The sequence below is a fragment of the Rhineura floridana genome, chromosome 2 (genome assembly GCF_030035675.1).
Source record: "Rhineura floridana isolate rRhiFlo1 chromosome 2, rRhiFlo1.hap2, whole genome shotgun sequence".
NCBI classification, from domain to species: domain Eukaryota; kingdom Metazoa; phylum Chordata; class Lepidosauria; order Squamata; family Rhineuridae; genus Rhineura; species Rhineura floridana.
The window spans coordinates 154311830-154330894 of NC_084481.1; the positions used below are offsets into that span (position 1 = coordinate 154311830).

The following is a 19065-nucleotide window of genomic DNA, read 5'->3' on the forward strand; positions in this document are numbered from 1 at the left end:
CTATCAGTCATGGAATGCCATCCCTTTACTCTGCCTGCCCCCTGCCTGGAGTTTTCCATTTATGGATAGCTTGGGGGAGGTACAAAATGTATCAAACAGTGCACACACACACACACACACACACACACAAACACACAGAGTAAAAACACTCTCCTGAGGTTTCAAAGTGATTCTGAAGCCCCAGAACAGCCTGCTCCACCTCAGACTGCCTTGGAGCTGAGTAACCTTAGATCAGAAGTGGTCTGAATATCTCTGAGGCAGGCTGCTTTCCTTCAGTTTCGTGCCTTGTCAAAAAAAAAAATGCACATCCATAATAATACTGGTGGCTCCATGTCAGTAGAGCAGTGGAATCCACTCCAGGTTTTAGTCCCAACTTCAAGGAGTGGTCCAAGGTGCTTCAGGTGTTTGAAAGTTGGGATTAAACCCCAGAGCGGATTCCACTGCCCCACTGACATGGAACCACCGGCCACCACTGTATGTACCTCTGAATAGGGGCTGAGGAGGAATCTTTTTTAAATGGATCTATACATGGAATTTGGCATTTCCTACCCTGTGAAGCTTTGCCCACATTGGATCACCTCTTGCATCAAGCACCCAGTTATGTCTGAGCTGCTTGTACATTGTCGGTTATTTTTTTTTAAAAAAAGACTGTCTAATTACATGGAAAATTACGTATATTATATATTTAATACATATAAAATGGTCAAGCCTCATGTGGCACTATTTTTGCAGCATAATTATAAGTATTAACAAATAACTATTTTATACTTATACTTTACATATCTTTATATGCATTATTGTATGTATCTGTTTATGTGCTGGTTACTTTTGGAAACCTGCAGTATATATGTGTATGTATGATGGTGTATAAAATCCTGTGTTAATATGCAAGAATTGTTTGTATTTTTAGCTGAACCTTTAAAAACAAAAACAAACAAAACCTTATTTCTTGTCAAAGATCAAGATGGGAATTAGAAAAAATCTGTACAGATTTTGAGATTTTCATAATATTCCATCCCTACCTCTGAATCCTCCTGAAGCTTACAATTTATATTTTAAAATATAACGTGCTTCGCAAGTTTATTCCATTCAATGTTTGTTCAGTGCCTTTTTTAAAAAAGCTGGAAAAAACAGCAGAGGAGAGGTTGGAATATAGCTTTGTGATTATCACAAGGACCAGCGAATCAGTGTTTCTCAAAGCTACCCTTTAGCTGCAAATTGGAATAATGTGTGTCCTGTGCTTGATGCTTAAGAGAAGATTTTACATCTGACTAAACCAGGGTGAGTTTGGTTTCAAGTTATGTACATTTAGGGATGCTTGAGGAATTCAATCTTTGTGAATTCCTATACAAAAGGACTTGCTCCATACTTCTTGGTCTAATGTCTGGATTGGAAATTAGCTAACCACTGATTTTGCACTTTTCTAAATGTGACACAGTTCTCTGCAACGAAAATGACTCAGCTGTTAAAAGGAATCAAAATATTTATTTAAAAACTGTTGTGAGACTTAAATACAATTACTGTCATTGATGTATAGACAATATTTAGCATTCCTTATGCCATATTCAACAGCTACAGAAAACAGCTTCTTGTTTTGTGCCAAGTAGGTTGTGTATGTGCATGTCAATGTATTGAGGGCTGGCTCATTTGGCAATTTTCCTCCACAAGAGACACAGCATAGAGAATGGTTAGAAAGAAGGCTGCATCTTCAGTGGGAGACTACCTGAAACCCTGACAACCCTTGACTAAACCTGACACACACAAAATGACCCTATTTCAGAGGAGGAACGTCTACTGCCTCTAATTTATTTATGTATTTATTATCATTATTTTTACCCCGCCCTTTTCCCAAAACTGGAACTCACGGCGGCTTCCAGATAAAAGCACACATATAATTAAAAACATACAAAAGTCTAATCAATTTGTTCCCATGTTTTCAAAGCATTCAAGGTGACAATTCTGGAAATGTGAACAGTAGCCCAGTTGCTGAGAATGAGGAGATGAAGAGCGCTGTTGTGCTAACCTCCTGCTTGCGGACTTCCCCTGGGGATATGGGTGGCCTCTGTGAGAACGGCATGCTGGACTAAATGGGCCTTTGGTTTGATCCAGCAGGGTGCTTCTTTTGTACTAATGTATTTTTTACAATCATGCTATGGTGAAAAGTATTTTAGCCCTCTAACTGCTAGGCAGTTCTTTTTCAAGCTTAAACTGAGAGAATGAGAACACCAGCTTAACAGTAATTAATGATTTTCATTAGTTTCTTTCTGCCTTGTTAATAATACATGGGGAAAGTGCCCAGGAGGACGTTTTCATTGGAGTCAAGGCATTTGATTACCAATCTGTATGTCTACTGGGGGATACTCCTGATTCTTCTGGCATTGCAAGCCAGAAGAACAACATAGTATTGTGGTTTATAACCATCCTGCCTCTGTTGCATGGCTCACAAGTTGAGAGCATCTCAGAATTAGTAATGGGAATAAACAATAATAGTCTATTGAAGAGAGCTGCTGTCTGACCGTGGCAGACTTGTATGCTGTTGTTTTTTTTGGGGGGGGGGTCTGCCTTGGACTACATCAAGGTGGGGCAATTTCTGATTGCTATTGTTAAAAACATAAAACATTTGAGAAAATAGGGCTTTTGTGTTTTTTTAAAAAGTGCCTTCCTGATTGTTTTAAGCTGGAGAGGAAGGGGATGATATATGTGTGTCTTGCTGAAGGGCAAAGGTTCTTTTAGGATTCCAAAAGCACACCAAATGGTTGAAAGTCAAAGAGTTTATTCAATAATGTCTGAAATAAATCCTGCAGTCAACCACATACAATACTCACAGCCCTTCAGTTGCTGGAAAATCCTTCCTTGTACAACAATGTGCAACCATTTGTCAATAGAGCTGGTAGAAGCATAGCACCAACCAGGCTGGCCTGTTCTGAGGAACAGTGCTTCTGTCCATAATTTAAACTATTAAGCTACAAGCTGATTCGTGTACTAAGCACACCCACTGATACGTCATTGGCTCTAACAATGCCTGTGTATTCTTGCCAAGTAGAATAAGTAAGTGTTATAAGAGAGGGAGAAAAGTTTTTCTCTAACCACTTTTTCCATGCCATGCATAATTCTCGCCTTTTCTCTAAAATAAAAAGCCCCAAATGCTGCAACCTTTTTTCATAAGGGAGTTGCTCCATGATCATTTTGGTTGCCCTTTTCTGAACCTTTTCCATGTTATAATATCCTTTTTGACCAGAGATGACCAGAACGGTTTTAGCCACAGCACAAGTCAGTGCCATTTCTGTATGATTGTGTTGTAGTATAAATTGAAATTGAAAGTGCCAAGGAACACTTACTGACTAATTATGACAAAACAAAGGTGATGGTCTTTGGTAGGAAGAGGAAAACTCACACTTGGAATTTAAATGCTAAACCGATAGAACAACAACGCAGTATCAGATATTTGGGTATGAGATTTAGTGCTAATCTCACATGGAAACCCCATTGTTCAGCAACCAAATTGAAGTCCTCTCTTTCTACTCACTCGTTGCTTCGTTTTTATAACATCAAAGGCGGGAGCCTGGTTGCTCCCCCAACTTCTCTATGGAGCCGAGATTTGGGGATACGCATACTCCCCCTCCTTAGAGTGCCTTCAAAATTCCTTTTTAAGATCTGTTTTGGAGGTTCCCCAAGGCACTCCAATACCCCTAATGAGGATGGAAAGTGGACTGCACTCATTACAATCAGCGGTGCACTCCGCTCTGGCACTGTACTGGCTTAAGTTGGCCGGTATGAGTGAATTGTGACTTCCCAAGAAATGTCTACTTGAGCAATTACAAAATCCATCCTCATCTTCTTGGTTCAAACAGACCAAGTCAATACTCGCATTCTATGGGATAAGTATAGATATGTTGCCATCTAACCCATCTCAACGAGCGAAGTCCCTTCTTAGAGAAAGAATACATCTCTACTCCAAAAGATGGGATCTGTATGCTGTCACTCATTCGGCCTTTTCCCTTTGGTACCCTTTGTTTAAAACAGACTTTGGCATGGAACATTATTTTGTTTATTTAACTTCTAGAACTTTAAGAAAATCGTTTACTGCTCTCCGTTTTCAAACAATGCCCTCGGCCCTTTTGGAAGAAAGATACGTAAACACTCCAATTCATCAAAGATTATGTATTTGTAAGTCAGGGGAAACTGAGGACATTGCCCATTATTTATTAAACTGTTCACTGTATACCGCCCCAAGGCTCAAATTTCTTCACCCAATTCTTTTAATTCTATCATGGAGCAAATTTGCACACTTTTAGCTGGCTTGGACCTGTACATAACCCTCCAAGTAGCTAAATTTGCCCTAGCAGCGGGCAAAATTAGAGCGAGAACACAAAAACAATTATCCTAATTTTGATATTGCAAATTTTGTAAATGATTTCAGGCTGAAGGTTTGAATTTTTTTAAGCTTAATTAATATTAATTGTTTTTAAGTTTTTAAATGCATGTTATCTATACATATCATGTTCTTTGTTGTTATATGTTTATTTCGGGTACTTATTTTTATGTATTGTGGCGGCCAATGGCTATGAACAATAAACAATTTTCAATTTTCAATTTGTGTTGTAGTATATTATTTTGTATCATGCAAATAAGAGTGGGGTCATTTTAAAGTGGAGACCACAAGACAAACATAAGCTACTGTTGTTGCTATTATTTCTTGCCAAAAGCCAGACACTCCACCAGGCAATCCATCATTGCATAACAACCAACAAGACAGCCATACATACACTGGGGACCAATCTACCCCCTTTTCCAGCTGCATCTGCTTTTGTTTACTGTGAATACTACAAGCTCTGCTTCCCAAACTATGGCAGCTGATGATTTAAAAGAGTGTCCCATCCCCTTTGCAAATGGAAATGCAACCACTACATCTTAAATAAAAGGATCTGTATAGAAGGTTTGAAATATTAGGAGCCCTGTCAAGCACTGGGGCTTTAAATATATATAACCCTTCTGCTTTCTTTTTCTGGCATTGGGAAAAGAAATGCACTGGATTGGTTGCTAGGGCTGAACAAACATCAACTGACTCAGAATAGAAGATTCTCATTGTAAGTTAGCCCATTTCAACATACAAAAATATATACAAAATATATTTTTATTAAGTAGATTTGTTAGATCTACAAAAGCTGCATTTGTTATTTAAGATCCTTTTTCAATCCATTATATTTCTTGCAGTGTAGAAAGGCAACAATACAATTATGCATGAAAGCATCCTCTAGCTTCCCCTCTACAACACTTTCACAATTCCTGATATTGACAAGCTTCAGTATTTGTGTTCCAAACATTGTTCTTTTTCCACTGATGGAAAAACTATAGTAACATATATGTGCTAAGGAGCTAATATAAATGAATACAGATGAAGTTCATTTTCCATACAAACAGATCAGTTTGATGCTTAGATTTTTGAACACATATGGACTTCTTCTAAAACAGACGTTTGAAAAGGAAGGCTTGTTCCTGGCAAGAGAAGCATGATTATTTTAGAAAGCAGAAGCAAAAAACCAAAATTATTCAGCAAGTTATCTAAGGACATTTTCTACCCCCTGTGACAGACTGCCACTTTAATCATGGAATTACAATGCCAGTTCACAAATGTATGTTCTTTCTTTGGTGACTGTACATTCAGTGCTGAGTTGCATGTGTGAAATAGCCGCACTAGAAATTTCATGCCACACATTTATCAACACAAACACAAGGCTAAGGAGTAAAATAAGAGTCAATATGGGATCTGTGAGTGAATCAAGACTACTTTCATGTGTGCCAGATAGTGTGAAATGACAACCTTTGTCTTGAACTGACTATGCACAACCTTTGGGAATAAGGTCTACTGAATTCAGTGGCCTTGCTTCTGAGTAAACATTCAGACATTTCCAGAGAGATATTAGTCTGTTGCAGCAAAAACAACAGAGAGTTTTGTGGCACCTTGAAGACTAATTAATTGTTTTATGGCATAAGCTTTCATGGACTTCAGCCCACTTAATCAGATACATGAAGTGTGGCTCTCAGTTTACCAGGTATTTTAAATATATGGGTATAAAGAAGGAAAATGTAAAGGTTTGCAACAATACGGTTGGAGCTTAAATGTTTCTACATGACCCTTCACAGCTGTGCAGGGTCGTTTTGTATAACTTTAAGGAATAGCTAACGTGATTCCTTCTAGATGTTGGGTAACATCTCCTATAATTTCTGACTATTGGCCATGCTGGGTAGGGCTATGGAAACTGTAGTTCAATAACATGTGGAGGGCACCACATTGGCTACCCCCAATTTATGTTCTTATTGTATTGTCACAAACTGTACTTTTTGCATTCTGTTGTCATTTACCTTCTTTTTCTTTATACCCATGCGTATAATATACCTGACAGCTGAGGATCCCATTTTATGCATCTGATGAAATAAAATCTGCTAGTCTTTGAGATGCAAAAGACTGGCATTATTAACTTCAAGCACAACAGAAGGATTAGGAGTCAGTATGAAGAAGCAGTGGTTCTGGCGTTTGCCTGATTCTGTGTAAAACCGAGAAATCTCATGGGCAACTGCATCAAAGTGTGATGTGAGGATGAGTGAAATTATGATTATAAAGCACTTTACACATGAAAAGTGTGTGTATATAAGTATGTGTATATTGTGCACTCTAGCACAAAGTTAAGCTGGGAGGAATAGATGAAATCCTCTTACACAGAATCAGGCCATTGGTTCATTAGACCAGATCTGTCTACTCTGATGGGCAGCTACTTTCCAAGGACTCTGAAGGAAATCTTTCCCAACCATCCACTGGAAATCTCTTTTTAACTGGGGATTCCAAGGACTGAACCTGGGGCTTTCTGCACGTGCTCCCCTTAAAAAATGTTCTCCAACGTCTCTCTGTACTTCCCTCACTCTGTCACTACCACCCTGCAATCCAAGCACAGACTTGTACATGCAAGAAGAGCAAAGAAACGGCACACAGGTCTGCAACCAGTAAGACTAGACTGCACAGTGTGGTGCAGTAGTAGCTACAGCATAGTTACAACAAATCCACTTTCAGATCCCCACTCAGCTATGGGTATCACTGGGTGACTCTTGGCCTATTAAAAATGTAACAAGGAAAGAAAGAATCACAGACCTGCTGGAAATGTGAGGCATGACCTTAGTATGAACACATTTTCAATTAGACTAAACTTTTACACTTGTCTTTCTGCTGCTCTAGCTGCATTGGTATGTGGCCACTTTGCATCATCATAGTCTTGCTCTTTATTTAGGGGACAGCTGATGAAAAAAGTCATTAGGAAGAACGAAAAGTGCAGCCAGTTTTGCCAACCAAGATAATGTAACATTTTAACCAAAAAAAAGCTTTATAACTCTGAACAGGAATCAATTTCCAACCTGAGGGCAAATCCAGACACTCTATTATTCATGCTGAAATGATATTTTGGCTTTTATATGAAGAGTTTCCAGTTCAGACTGCAGCCAGATTAGTCAAATATATATTGCTGTAATTGTTGCTTATGTTGCTTATGTAATTGTAGCTTATGTTGCTATTCGCTTATACAGCATTAATAAGTGCAATAGGCCATAAACACCCATTTTCCAGTGTGGCAACTGAGGCCAAAAGAGAAAGATTTGCCCATACCCATTCCACAAGTCAGAGATCAGAATGGAATTTGAACCCTTTCCTTCAAGGCCCAGCTTCCAAAATTGTGTCAAATGGACTTCCGGGAAGGGTGACTTAGCCTGTGCCTGCTTTTGAGACGGGCTCCTGCCTCAAAAGAAGCTTATTCAGATATATCAGTCAGTTTTTTCTTTTTTTTTTGACTGATTAAACTTCTCCCGGGTAGGGAGAAACGAAGAGATTAACCTCAAAGCCTATTTTTGTTGGGACGACCAGATCTCATTAATTTATGGGACGAGGTCCAGCCGACGAAGGTGGGACGGATTTTTAACAGCAAGCTCTATCTGATAAAGCGAACGTTCACCTTATCTTCTAAGAGAGAACGCACTAACAGGCAAGCACCCTTCTTTCTATATTTTTCTTTTACTTGACTTAAATTGTTGCTGTTTAAAAGAGATTTGCCAGATTGATCAGTTTTTGACATCTCACTGGGGAGCCATAACTTCTCTCTGCTACGCACTAATTAATAGCTTATCTCTGTTTTTGTTGCAAAAAGCTGTCCTGGATTTGCATTCTAAAGATATACACAGAAGAGGGATTTCTATTCCAGATTTTTATTTTGAAAAATATTATACTGTTTTGAGACTACTCTCTTTTTGGTCTATTTTATTTTGACGAATCTGTTTCTTGACGATTGCCATTAATTGTTTCGATCCTGGGAACTGCATTTTGTTTACTTAACTATTGGAGAGATAAGGCTGTCTGCTCTGTTTATACTGTGATGTCACCAAGTTTGGAGTATTAACCCAATTGTTGCTGAAATAAGAAGTGGTTTTCCTATATTTTTCTTTTAAAATGGCAATTAAGAAAGTGGCTGAAAATCTGGAAATAACTATGTTTCAGAAAATAATGGATGAGATTGAGATAATGAAAATTGAATTGAGTAAAATGAAGCAGGAGATTAAAGATATAAGGGTCCCTGTGAGAGAGGTGACCCTGGAAGGGGTCCCTGTGAGAGAGGAGACCCCGGAGATTGGAACAGGGGTCCCTGTGAGAGAGGTGACCCAGGAGACTGGAATAGGGGTCCCTGTGAGAGAGGAGATCCCGGAGATTGGAACCAACGTGGAACAGGAACAAGATTTGGAGTCTATGGACTTTAGAAATAAAATCTATTGTTTGGAACTCAATGTTATCTCTGAAGAAATGAATGAAGATTCTAGAGATAAAGTTATCAATGGCATGGATAATCTTCTGGACTGGAATGATGTGATGGAGCCCAATATAGAGAAAATCTATGGAATTAACTGCAGCCATGTGACAATGGAAAAACTTTTAAGAGATGACCCAGTGTATTTTGAAAAAAAGAACAGAGATATGATTTTACAGCAGTATTTCAGCAACCTATTCAGAATGGATGGCAAGAAAATATTTGGGATAGAGGTAATCCCCATCAGACTCTTACTATATGACTATGGCTTTGACAGCAAGATTATTATGGAATACTGATAATGGAAGATTGGATATTGAAATTACTGGACTTAACAAGACTACTCAAGATGGAAGATGGAAAATGGAACTAATAGAGATAATAGAACAATGGCTACTGAAATTATTGAACCTAACAGATTCTGATGTGATGGATTAATTGAAATGTTTATTTTGACTATGGTTATGACAATAAGATTATCATAATTAGTAATGAGATGGATTAATCGATATGCTTATCTGGAAAAAAAAATTGATAGATATATTTCTTAAAGAATTGAAACCTCTCTTTGACTTTTTGTGGAAAGAATAAAGTAATGTTTATGAGATTTGATGATTAAGTAAGATAACTACTGGAGGAAAGTGATTTTATAATATGACTTAAGAGACAGGATTGTTATATATTATAGACTTATAACTGATTTGATCTTTGACAAATGGGAAGTCAATATTTTACTCTTTATTTTTTATTTTTTTTTTTTCTTTTTTTCTTTTTGTTTAACTATTTTTGATTTTGTTTTTTGTCTTTGAATGTTTTATGATTTTGTCTTGTATGTTTTATGAAAATCTGAATAAAAATTATTGAAAAAAAAAAAAACAAAATTGTGTCAAATGGGCTGTCCTCATTCCCAGTCGTAGTTCATATAGTTACTTTGCCTCCACTCAGTATTAAGTCAAACGCTGAGATAGTTCAAGAAGCTAAACATGGATTATAGACACTCAAGATAAGTTCACATAACAGTCTCCCATAGTTGTCATGGCATATATCATAATTAGCTTTTTATTGCAAGCCAGATGCTGATGCATTATCTTAACATTTCACCAAATATCTCTCTCTCTCTCTGTGTGTGTGTGTGTAGTATGATAGTTGCACAGAAGGTTGTGTGCATACATGCATGCAGATGGAAAGATCAACTGGCATTATAATATATTACTGTAATAACATGAATAATTATGATTATTCCTAATTTTTTTACGCTTGGAGACCAGGCTCTGAATGTATGCAAGCTAATCAATTAAGTTTAGCCATCCAGACTGATTTGGGGATCCCTGTATCTTTGCCATCTCTACCATCTCTCTCTTTCATAAAACAAAAGCTGGTTGTTACTTTGGTAATCACACATGTGACATGCCATCTGAGCCCCCTCCCCTCCCCACCTCCTTCTGTCATCCTCACATCATACAAACATAGAAGGTTGCTATCAATCACAATATGTCACACACTGAGCACCGCAGCTCAGAGCATGCACTTCTAGAGCTGCTGCATCATTGGAAGAAGAGTAGAGCAAAACCAATATAGTACTTTACCTCCTGCACGGTCTGAAGCACACTGGGTTTGGCATTCTCTGGATCCAGATCTTGTTCCTTGTCTGAGGATCCTTTTCCAGGTCGCTTACATTTGCATAAGCAGGTGAGACCGCATAAGACAAGGATGCTAGTAGCAGTCCCCAAGGTAGCTCCCAGAGCAATCACTGGCACAGATAAAACCATCGTCTCAGACTAGGAAGCCACAACTTTACTCAGGCAGCATGATTCTCATTCATCTCCTTGCAGAATTTTGCCTGGTCTCAGCCTCTGTGGGAGAGTGCAGTAGATCTTGCCTAGCAGTAAAGTGATTCACAAGAAACTAGTGGATTGCTCCTGCAGTGCTAGATGATCAGATAACCTCTCCATCCTTCCCGATAGTATTTCTGGCTTAATGCTCCAGGGGAAGCAAAAGAAGCAGAGGAAGGCACAGTTTCAGTGCCTGCAGTACCTTTAAGACTGCAAGCAGGCAGCTTTCATTAAAGCTCATTCTCCAGCACGACTGGGAAAAGTCTGATGTGCAATAGAGTCAGACGTCAGCAAGAAGGGGATGGGCCATGCTGGCCAACTCACAGAGGGTGCATCCAAGCCTGTGGCTGACCCTTTAAAGGGGCTTGTTGCTGCAAAGTGGCTTTTAAAAATCCTTTGCAATGATTGCCCCCCCCATGGCATCCTTGCTAAAAATAAGAATCATTAAGTGTGTCAGACCTGGATACAGATGGACTCCTTCTAACTGGAGAAAAGACATAACTTTCACATGCATTCTTAACAAAGCTTCAGCTGACCCAGGTCAAACCCAACATTACCATGTTCTAGGGGTGACATGTATATGAACATATTGTAACAGCCAGAATCTATAGGGTTCAATTTGCTGACTCAACAAGGAATATATACCTGATCCCCATCCTCCCCAAATCAGGTCAGGCTAGACTCAGACAACTGGGGAAGTGTATGAACATTCTCTGGCAAACTGTATCAAGTTTTTGCTTAATGTATTGGCTGCATGCAGCACATTGCTGTGATGGAATTACCTTGATGTTGAGGTCAGAGGTCAATAAACCCTCAGTGTTCTGTTCAGGGCTTTTTCTTTTCATGGAGAAACACAACACACTATCAAAATATGTTTTTGTTGTACAACTAATTTACCACCTTCAGTTATTCAATTTGTATAGGAAAAGGGGCAAGTGGGAATATGTGGGGTGAATCCTACCCCTTGATAATGCTGCATGTGCTGGGTTCACTTCCCAGCCAATCCATGACTGATTTTAGTCTGAAGAGGGCTCCCTTACTTGTGCATAAGGTTTCCAACACTACATTGGAGCCCTGATTGAATTTTGTTATGCTCATCATAGCCTCATTTTCACAAACAGCCGATGAGGTGCTAAACTTTGTGTCTGAACTGCACCATTTCAGAGTGAAGACAAGACTCAGATGGTGAATCATATTCACAGAAAACTAGCATGTTAGAAATCTTCCACCTAACATTTAGCTTTAATATGTGCAGGGATTGACTGGTTTGTCAATTAATTTATTGATTATAAGCATTGAGTGATGTGAACCCCCACTTGCAGTCTGAAGTGATATAGTCACTACATCTGCTCTTTCCCAGAAGTAGACCCTTACTCACCTTTGCACGTCAACTGGCCAAATTCTCTCTTCTGCGCAAGCCTACAAAGTGTACAGGGAGTCCTCTGTTTCCTTATTCACAGACCACCGACTAGCATATAGTAATGTTTGGTCACTGAAGGCTAAGTAGTGTTTTCAAGGTTATTGGCTTTGGCATGGCATTCTCTCAAAATGGGCCTGGCTTATGAATTGGCTTTTGTTTTATAATTATTTTGGAATGATTTTTTAAAGTATTGTTTTATTATCATTTTATGTAAGCTGCCTTCCTGGGCTATTTCCTAAAAGGCAGCTTTAAACTATGTATATTAATCAATCAATAACATGGTAGCCAGCATACCCACTTTCCCCAAGATGGTGCCCTCCAAATGCTTTGGACTACAATTTCCCTTCAGCCATGATGGGCCATAATGCCAGTCGTAATCCAAAACTTCTGGAGGGCACCAGCTTGGGGGAGGCTGCAGTAAACCATCTGAGGGATCTGGGAGGTGGCATGGGCTACAATATCGGGAATTAGGAGATGAATCTGCCTCAAGTGCCAGAACAAAAATGTGACAAAGCAAATGCAACAAAATTCAACACTCAGGGTGCAAGACGATATGTACAGGAGTATCCAAGAAAGGGAGCTGAACAAAAGTCAAGGCAGGGAGAGTGGAGATGGGATCGGAAGTGGGGCCAATAAATCAGATCACAGAGAAACAGCTGGGGAGACTGTACAGTAACAAGGGGTGAAGCAGCCAGTTCTGCAGGGAGGGGATCGCTACTGGGTTTTTTTCTTGTTCAGAAAACAGAGTGAATCACCTTAGGGCAATCTGACTTCCATCAACCCCAGCCAGCATGGCCAACAGTCAGGAATGATGGGAGCTGTAGTTCAATGACCTCTGTAGAGGCACAGACTCCCCATACCTGGTGTTGGGGTTACTATAGACCAATCAGCAGTGCCAGCCCAAGACATTTTGCTGCCTGAATTGAAGCCCAAATGGTGCTCCATAGAATCATAGAATAGTGGAGTTGGAAGGGGCCTATAAGGCCATCCAGTCCAACCCCTGCAGCCTTCCAACCCTCCAACCTCCCTCCCTTTCTAGGGCCAAGCTATTTTTAAAATCTTGTTGTACCACTCAGACCCTAAATTCTTGCCTTTGTCACTCCCTGCCTCGTGGTGCTGCCTGATGCAGGTCACTCCACCCTGCCAATCAGCATGGGTTGTGTTCTCCCTTTATTGCTGGGAAGCATCTCAAGCCAACATTTAGCTACTTCTTGTGTAGCTACAAACTGTTCAGCTCTCAGACCACTGAAGCACCCAGCTGAGCAGGAAGATTCTCTGTCCTAGAACTGATTCCTATAAAATGTGTGACGGGGGGGTATCATATAAATATTTCTGATCTTCCTGGAAATCCTTCATCCTTTACTTTCTACCAATGTATTGCATTAGAAGTCATGAATATATTAATACCTTTTTGCAGAGCATGGCTAAAAATGAGCTGATAGCTTTCCTTCTCAAACCTATCCTTCTGCTTTTATGGGTAGAATTACTAGAATTTTACATGAACATTTCAAATTCTTAAAACAAAATTCTGCTGCTGCTGAAAGAATTGCACTGGCTGTCAATTACCTACTTGGCTAAATTCAAGGTGGCGGTACTGGTGTACAAAGCCTTATACAGCTTGAGACCAGGATACCTAAGTGACCATCTTACCTCTTATATGCCCAACTGATCACTGTGCTCTGTGAGAGAGGGCATCCTGCAGAGACCATATTATCAGGAGGTCTGTTCCACACAGTGTAGGAATTGGACTTGTAGCGTGGTGGCACCTATCCTCTGGAATCCATTACATCCCAGACAGGCACTGTCTCTGTTATAGTTTCAGCACCTGTGGAAGGCCTTCCTTTTCCAACAAACCTTTCAAGTGGAAATTTTTATCCCAAGTTGTATCTCTGTTGGACCTGAAATTGTTTTTACACAGTTTTTTTTATTGCTGCTATTTTTATTGTTTTTTTGGGGGGGAGAACTGTTCATAAATGAAATAAAGGAATAAACACCTTTCAAATTTACAGCTAGACTGAGGGGTGGCATTTCCCCTTATTTTCCTTATTTATTCCAGTTTCAAGAGATACATGGTGGGGGGAGTGATTGGTGGTATTCTATTTTCCTCCAAGGAAGAAAGGAATGGATGAATAATTTGCCAGGACAAGATGAAGGAGCTACAACGGTGAGGTACATTGTGGGCATGAGTCACCACCAAGCATCTTGGTACCCCTTGAGAATCATCCCCTTCCTAACTCTTTAAGAATAATATATCTGCTTTAAAGGTCTGCCGCAGGACTCTGAGTCACGGAGAGCTTGCTCTACAGTACAGAAACTTAATGCAAAATATTTCCTGCTAAAAATAAAAACAAATATTAAGAGGCCAGGTGGTGCTTACCGAAGCCAGATGTCTTTATTCCTCACAGTTCATTGTCCTCTCTTAAGATTCCCATTCCTGCCATCTGGCTGGTATTGGTATACTTAAATCTCTTGAAATGTCATTCCATCAAATTCCTCCTTCTACTTTTTCTTCCTTAAAGATCTGATTTACAGCACAAGTTGCAAGCAGAAAAATTCAGTAGGGAAGCCTACTGAAAAACAACAAGTACTGGGCTGAAATTTCTGCTAGATCCTTTCCCAATTTCAGGAGCTATGAGGTGATGTGAAAAAGTGTAGCACACAAGAGCAGCCACTACAATTTTAGCGCAAGTAAAAAAAGGAGTCTCCAGTTGTGTTTCGTGGGCAGTTGGTCTGAAAATTAGGGCTGCACACTAGATTCAGCCAAGTCCCAAGAGGAATTGGGCCGATTTTCATAGAATCATAGAATAGTAGAGTCGGAAGGGACCTGTAAGGCCATCAAGTCCAACCCCCTGCTCAATGCAGGAATCCAAATCAAAGCATTCCCGACAGATGGCTGTCCAGCTGCCTCTTGAATGCCTCCAGTGTCGGAGAGCCCACTACCTCTCTAGGTAATTGGTTCCATTGTCATATGGCTCTAACAGTTAGGAGGTTTTTCCTGATGTCCAGTCGATATCTGGCTTCCTGCAACTTGAGCCCATTATTCCGTGTCCTGCACTCTAGGATGATTGAGAAGAGATCCCGGCCCTCCTCTATGTGACAACCTTTCATGTACTTGAAGAGTGCTATCATATCTTCCCTCAGTCTTCTCTTCTCAAGGCTAAACATGCCCTGTTCTTTCAGTCTCTCCTCATAGGGCTTGGTTTCTAGTCCCCTGATCATCCTTGTTGCCCTCCTCTGAACCCGTTCCAGTTTGTCTGCATCCTCCTTGAAGTGCGGAGACCAGAACTGGGCGCAGTATTCAAGATGAGGCCTAACCAGTGCTGAATAGAGGGGAACTAATACTTCACATGATTTGGAAACTATACTTCTGTTAATGCAGCCTAATATAGTGTTTGCCTTTTTTGCAGGCATATCACACTGTTGGCTCATATTCAGCTTGCGATCAACAACAATTCCAAGATCCTTCTCACATGTCATGTGGCTGAGCCAAGTATCCCCCATCTTATAACTGTGCATTTGGTTTCTTTTTCCTAAGTGTAGAACTTTGCATTTATCCCTGTTGAATTTCATTCTGTTGTTTTCAGCCCAATGCTCCAGACTATCAAGGTCCCATTGAATTTTGTTTCTGTCTTCCACGGTATTAGCTATGCTCCCCGATTTTGTATCATCTGCAGATTTGATAAGCATGCTCTGTACCTCCTCATCCAAGTCGTTAATAAAAATGTTGAAGAGCATTTTGATGACTTGGGGCCTTGGCTGAGTTGGGGTGGGACAGTCACAGATCGCTATGGGTCAGATTGGATGGCTTAGAACAGGGGTTGTCAGTGGACAGGGCAACAGGCACGAAGAGGAGGCAGTCATCAGGTGAGAAGGCTCTCTTTCCTGAACATGTCCCCCCAGGGGTGCTGCTTATGTTCATCAGCTGATGAGCGGAGGCAGTAATCCTATGGAGTGGATTGCAGGAAAGCCACTTGCAAATCAGCATGGTGCAGGATCAGTGCCTCTGTTCAACAGCTAATGAATGGAGGCAGTGAACCTGTGGGGTGTGGGTGCTAGTTTGCAAGAACCTTTCCTGAATGAAATCCACTTGCAAAGCCTCACCACATAGGATCAATTTCTCCATTCATTAGCTGATGCAGGGTGTGGGTGCTAGTTTGCAAGTGGCTTTCCTTTAGGTTCAGTGGAGGCCTTGATTCTGTGGGGTGCAGGGTACTCACTCGCAAGCGGTTTTCCTGTGGGAAAGTCACTTGTGAGACAGCACACCACAGAATTGATCCCCACACTTGGGGTGTGTGTGTGTAAGAGATGCAATGTCTCCTTCTCCCACCCATTCCTGGCTGTATGTTTCATTAGGTTTTTTAACATCCTAATTAAAAATTAGCCCCACTCCCAAACTTATTTGGAACTGGCTACAAGGCGGGGTGAGTGGCCCCCTGGGGCTGACCTGATCCCCCCCCCCTGACTACAGCCACAGGGCAGGTGAGGGCAGCTGCGTACAGCCCTACTGAAAATAGCAGACATGAGAGAGGTTCACCTCAGTAAAAAAAAAAAAATGTGCCAAGCTGCATTAATATAGGCCCAAAGTCTTTTCTGTTAGATACTTTTAAAGCTGATTTTGTGGTAGGGACAACTAAAAGGGATTTGCTTTCTTAGTAAGAGCTCTCCCCACTCTGGTGTTTGTTCCCCCATCACTCTACCCTGATGTTAAGCATTATGGTAAGTTTAGATACCTCATGTTTGCTTTCAGCAGATGCTGATGTCTCAGTGTTCGAGGCACCACAAAGCATTTCAGGGGTCCCCATTTCAATTTGTGCCATCTTGTACAGATCCCACTTCACTCTGACAAGCCCCAGATCCTTATGCATACACAAAATATCTACAGTTTACCATTTTTCCTTAAATATGGATCAGCATTTTGAAATATCTATGAAGAGAGCTCATTCAGAAATTATGTTCATGATTGTAGGCAAGGAGGTCTTTGTACACTATGTGGCGGACAGGGAGGGAACGATCTATCAGGCTTGTTATCTTGAGTGATGGCACAACTACTTCTCCTGCTGGTTGCTATGGCTCTAAAACCAATGGGAGGGAGCTTCCTTGAAAGCACGGAGTTTCAGTTCCAGTCAGCATCAGTGCTCAATGGCCCATTCATATATAACCCCACATTATACCCGCATTAAAAATAGTCTTGGTAAATAATACAGCTAATCTTCTTTTGGAATGACAACACTAAATCAAAACCGCCATGAAAGTTTCTCTGCAGTATTCTGTCAGAATCAAAATGAAGTTCTCAGTAGGATTAGAGTGCATGAAAATAGCACCTGTAAAGGCATCATAAGCCTGCATCAACAGAAATGCCATCTCTTGCGCTCTGTGGCTAAAAATAGCAGTTCTGAAAAGCTCTGAAAAAGAGGAGAGGCCCAGGCCCAGGAGTTCATGCCATCAGCACCTGAAGGGGCCATCAGTCAGCATGAGAGAACTGTCAGGGCACCTCCTTCCCCACCTGCCCTGGGGCTATGTAAGACCTGTGTGCCCCAAGGAAAGGAAGAAGCAGAGAGGGCCTGGGTAGGGAGCATATACCATCAGCTCCTGAAGCAATCATCTGTGGCCCCAGAGAACTCTGCTCTTCTGCATTTTGTACCATTTGCTTTGTTTTCTTGTGCTAAAATTATAAACTGCCTTGGGTGCCTTGGTAGGAAGGTGAAATAAATATATACAACTGTTGCCTGCCCACTATAGCAACATGCTTGAAAAGTTTCTGACTGACAGGCAGGTATGTAAGGAACATAGGAAGCTGCCTTATACCAAGCCAGATCACTGGTCCATTGAGCTCAGTATTGTCCACACTGACTGGCAGTAGCTCTCCAGGGTTTCAGCCTAGGGACCCTCCCAGTCTTCCCTGCAGATGCCAGGGAGTGAACCTGGGGACTTCTGCATGCAAAGCAGATGCTCTCCTACTGAGCCATGGAGGCCAGTCCATGGACTAATGGGACACTGACCCCCTAACCTTAGGATGCCCTCAGGGCTCCTCTACCTGCCTGCCTTCTTACTTACAATTAATCCAGAGGGTGGCCCTAGATATCAGCCATCCTCCTCCTTTTTAGACTGAATGTTGCCCTTGTAGAATTCAACAGGGCGCAGGATTGGGACAAAATTAGAATGAGTGGGCTCCACCTCATTGGCTCTGGCCCCACCAAATTTTGGGCTCCCTGCCTCCTGCCCCACCAGTGCAGTGGACACCAGCCACCACTGCCCCTGAGTAACAGCCCTTCCCCCAGGAAAAGGAATGCAGGAAAGGGGCTGCATGTTATTTTGTGCTACAGATTTCTTTTTCGTATTTGGATATTTGGGGATATTCAGGCCTGGTGCTAGTGGGCAGCCAGGATGGGCACTGGCCGAGAGCCCTTGCAGCCCAGAAGACCGCCTGAGGGGCCTCGCCTTAGGGTGGGAGAGTAGAGCCCCTGCTCTGCAATCTGCACCAGTGTCAGGTTGCAGGGCCCGGTGATCCTCTGCTGTGGATCGCAGAGCAAGAGCTCCACCCCCTAGAGAACATCCCCATGCAGGAGGCACAGACTTAAACAGGCCCACCTGCCCCACCTACCTCCTGCATTGTCGCTTCAGCATGGTACCTGAGATCTTAGCTAATGGCAAATGCGCACACACAGCGTGCTAGCGTGCTGACGTGGCAACATGGGAGGTAGGCGGGATGGGCGGGTCTGTTTAAGCCATGCTACCTGCATTAGGAGGGGGTGTTGAGGAGCATGACAACACGGGCCCTGGCAGTCTGGAATTGCTAGGGATCCCTAATATAATCCAACACATTAAATCTCATTCATATCAGTTAACGCACTCTCTGGATGGAGGAATGAGGAGGGAAGGTCACTGCCTTTCCCTTCCCTTGGCCTGGCCCTCAGTCCTCTCCATCAGTGAAGGGCGGTGGGGTTGGCTGGCGCTAGGCGCCTCTTCCCCCCAAATA

At 41.5% G+C, this 19065-nt stretch overlaps 1 protein-coding gene across 3 annotated transcripts in view; it reads right to left on the reverse strand.

Moving 5' to 3' along the window:
- Positions 1–10783, reverse strand: part of SYT13 (synaptotagmin 13) — a 43078-nt gene extending 32295 nt beyond the window's left edge. For all 3 annotated transcript variants that reach the window (XM_061613166.1, XM_061613168.1, XM_061613167.1), the window contains exon 1: positions 10424–10783. In XM_061613166.1, the coding sequence (XP_061469150.1) occupies positions 10424–10606 (183 nt within the window). In that variant the 5' untranslated portion in view covers positions 10607–10783. The remainder of the gene's footprint in view (positions 1–10423) is intronic.
- Positions 10784–19065: the final 8282 nt, after the last annotated feature.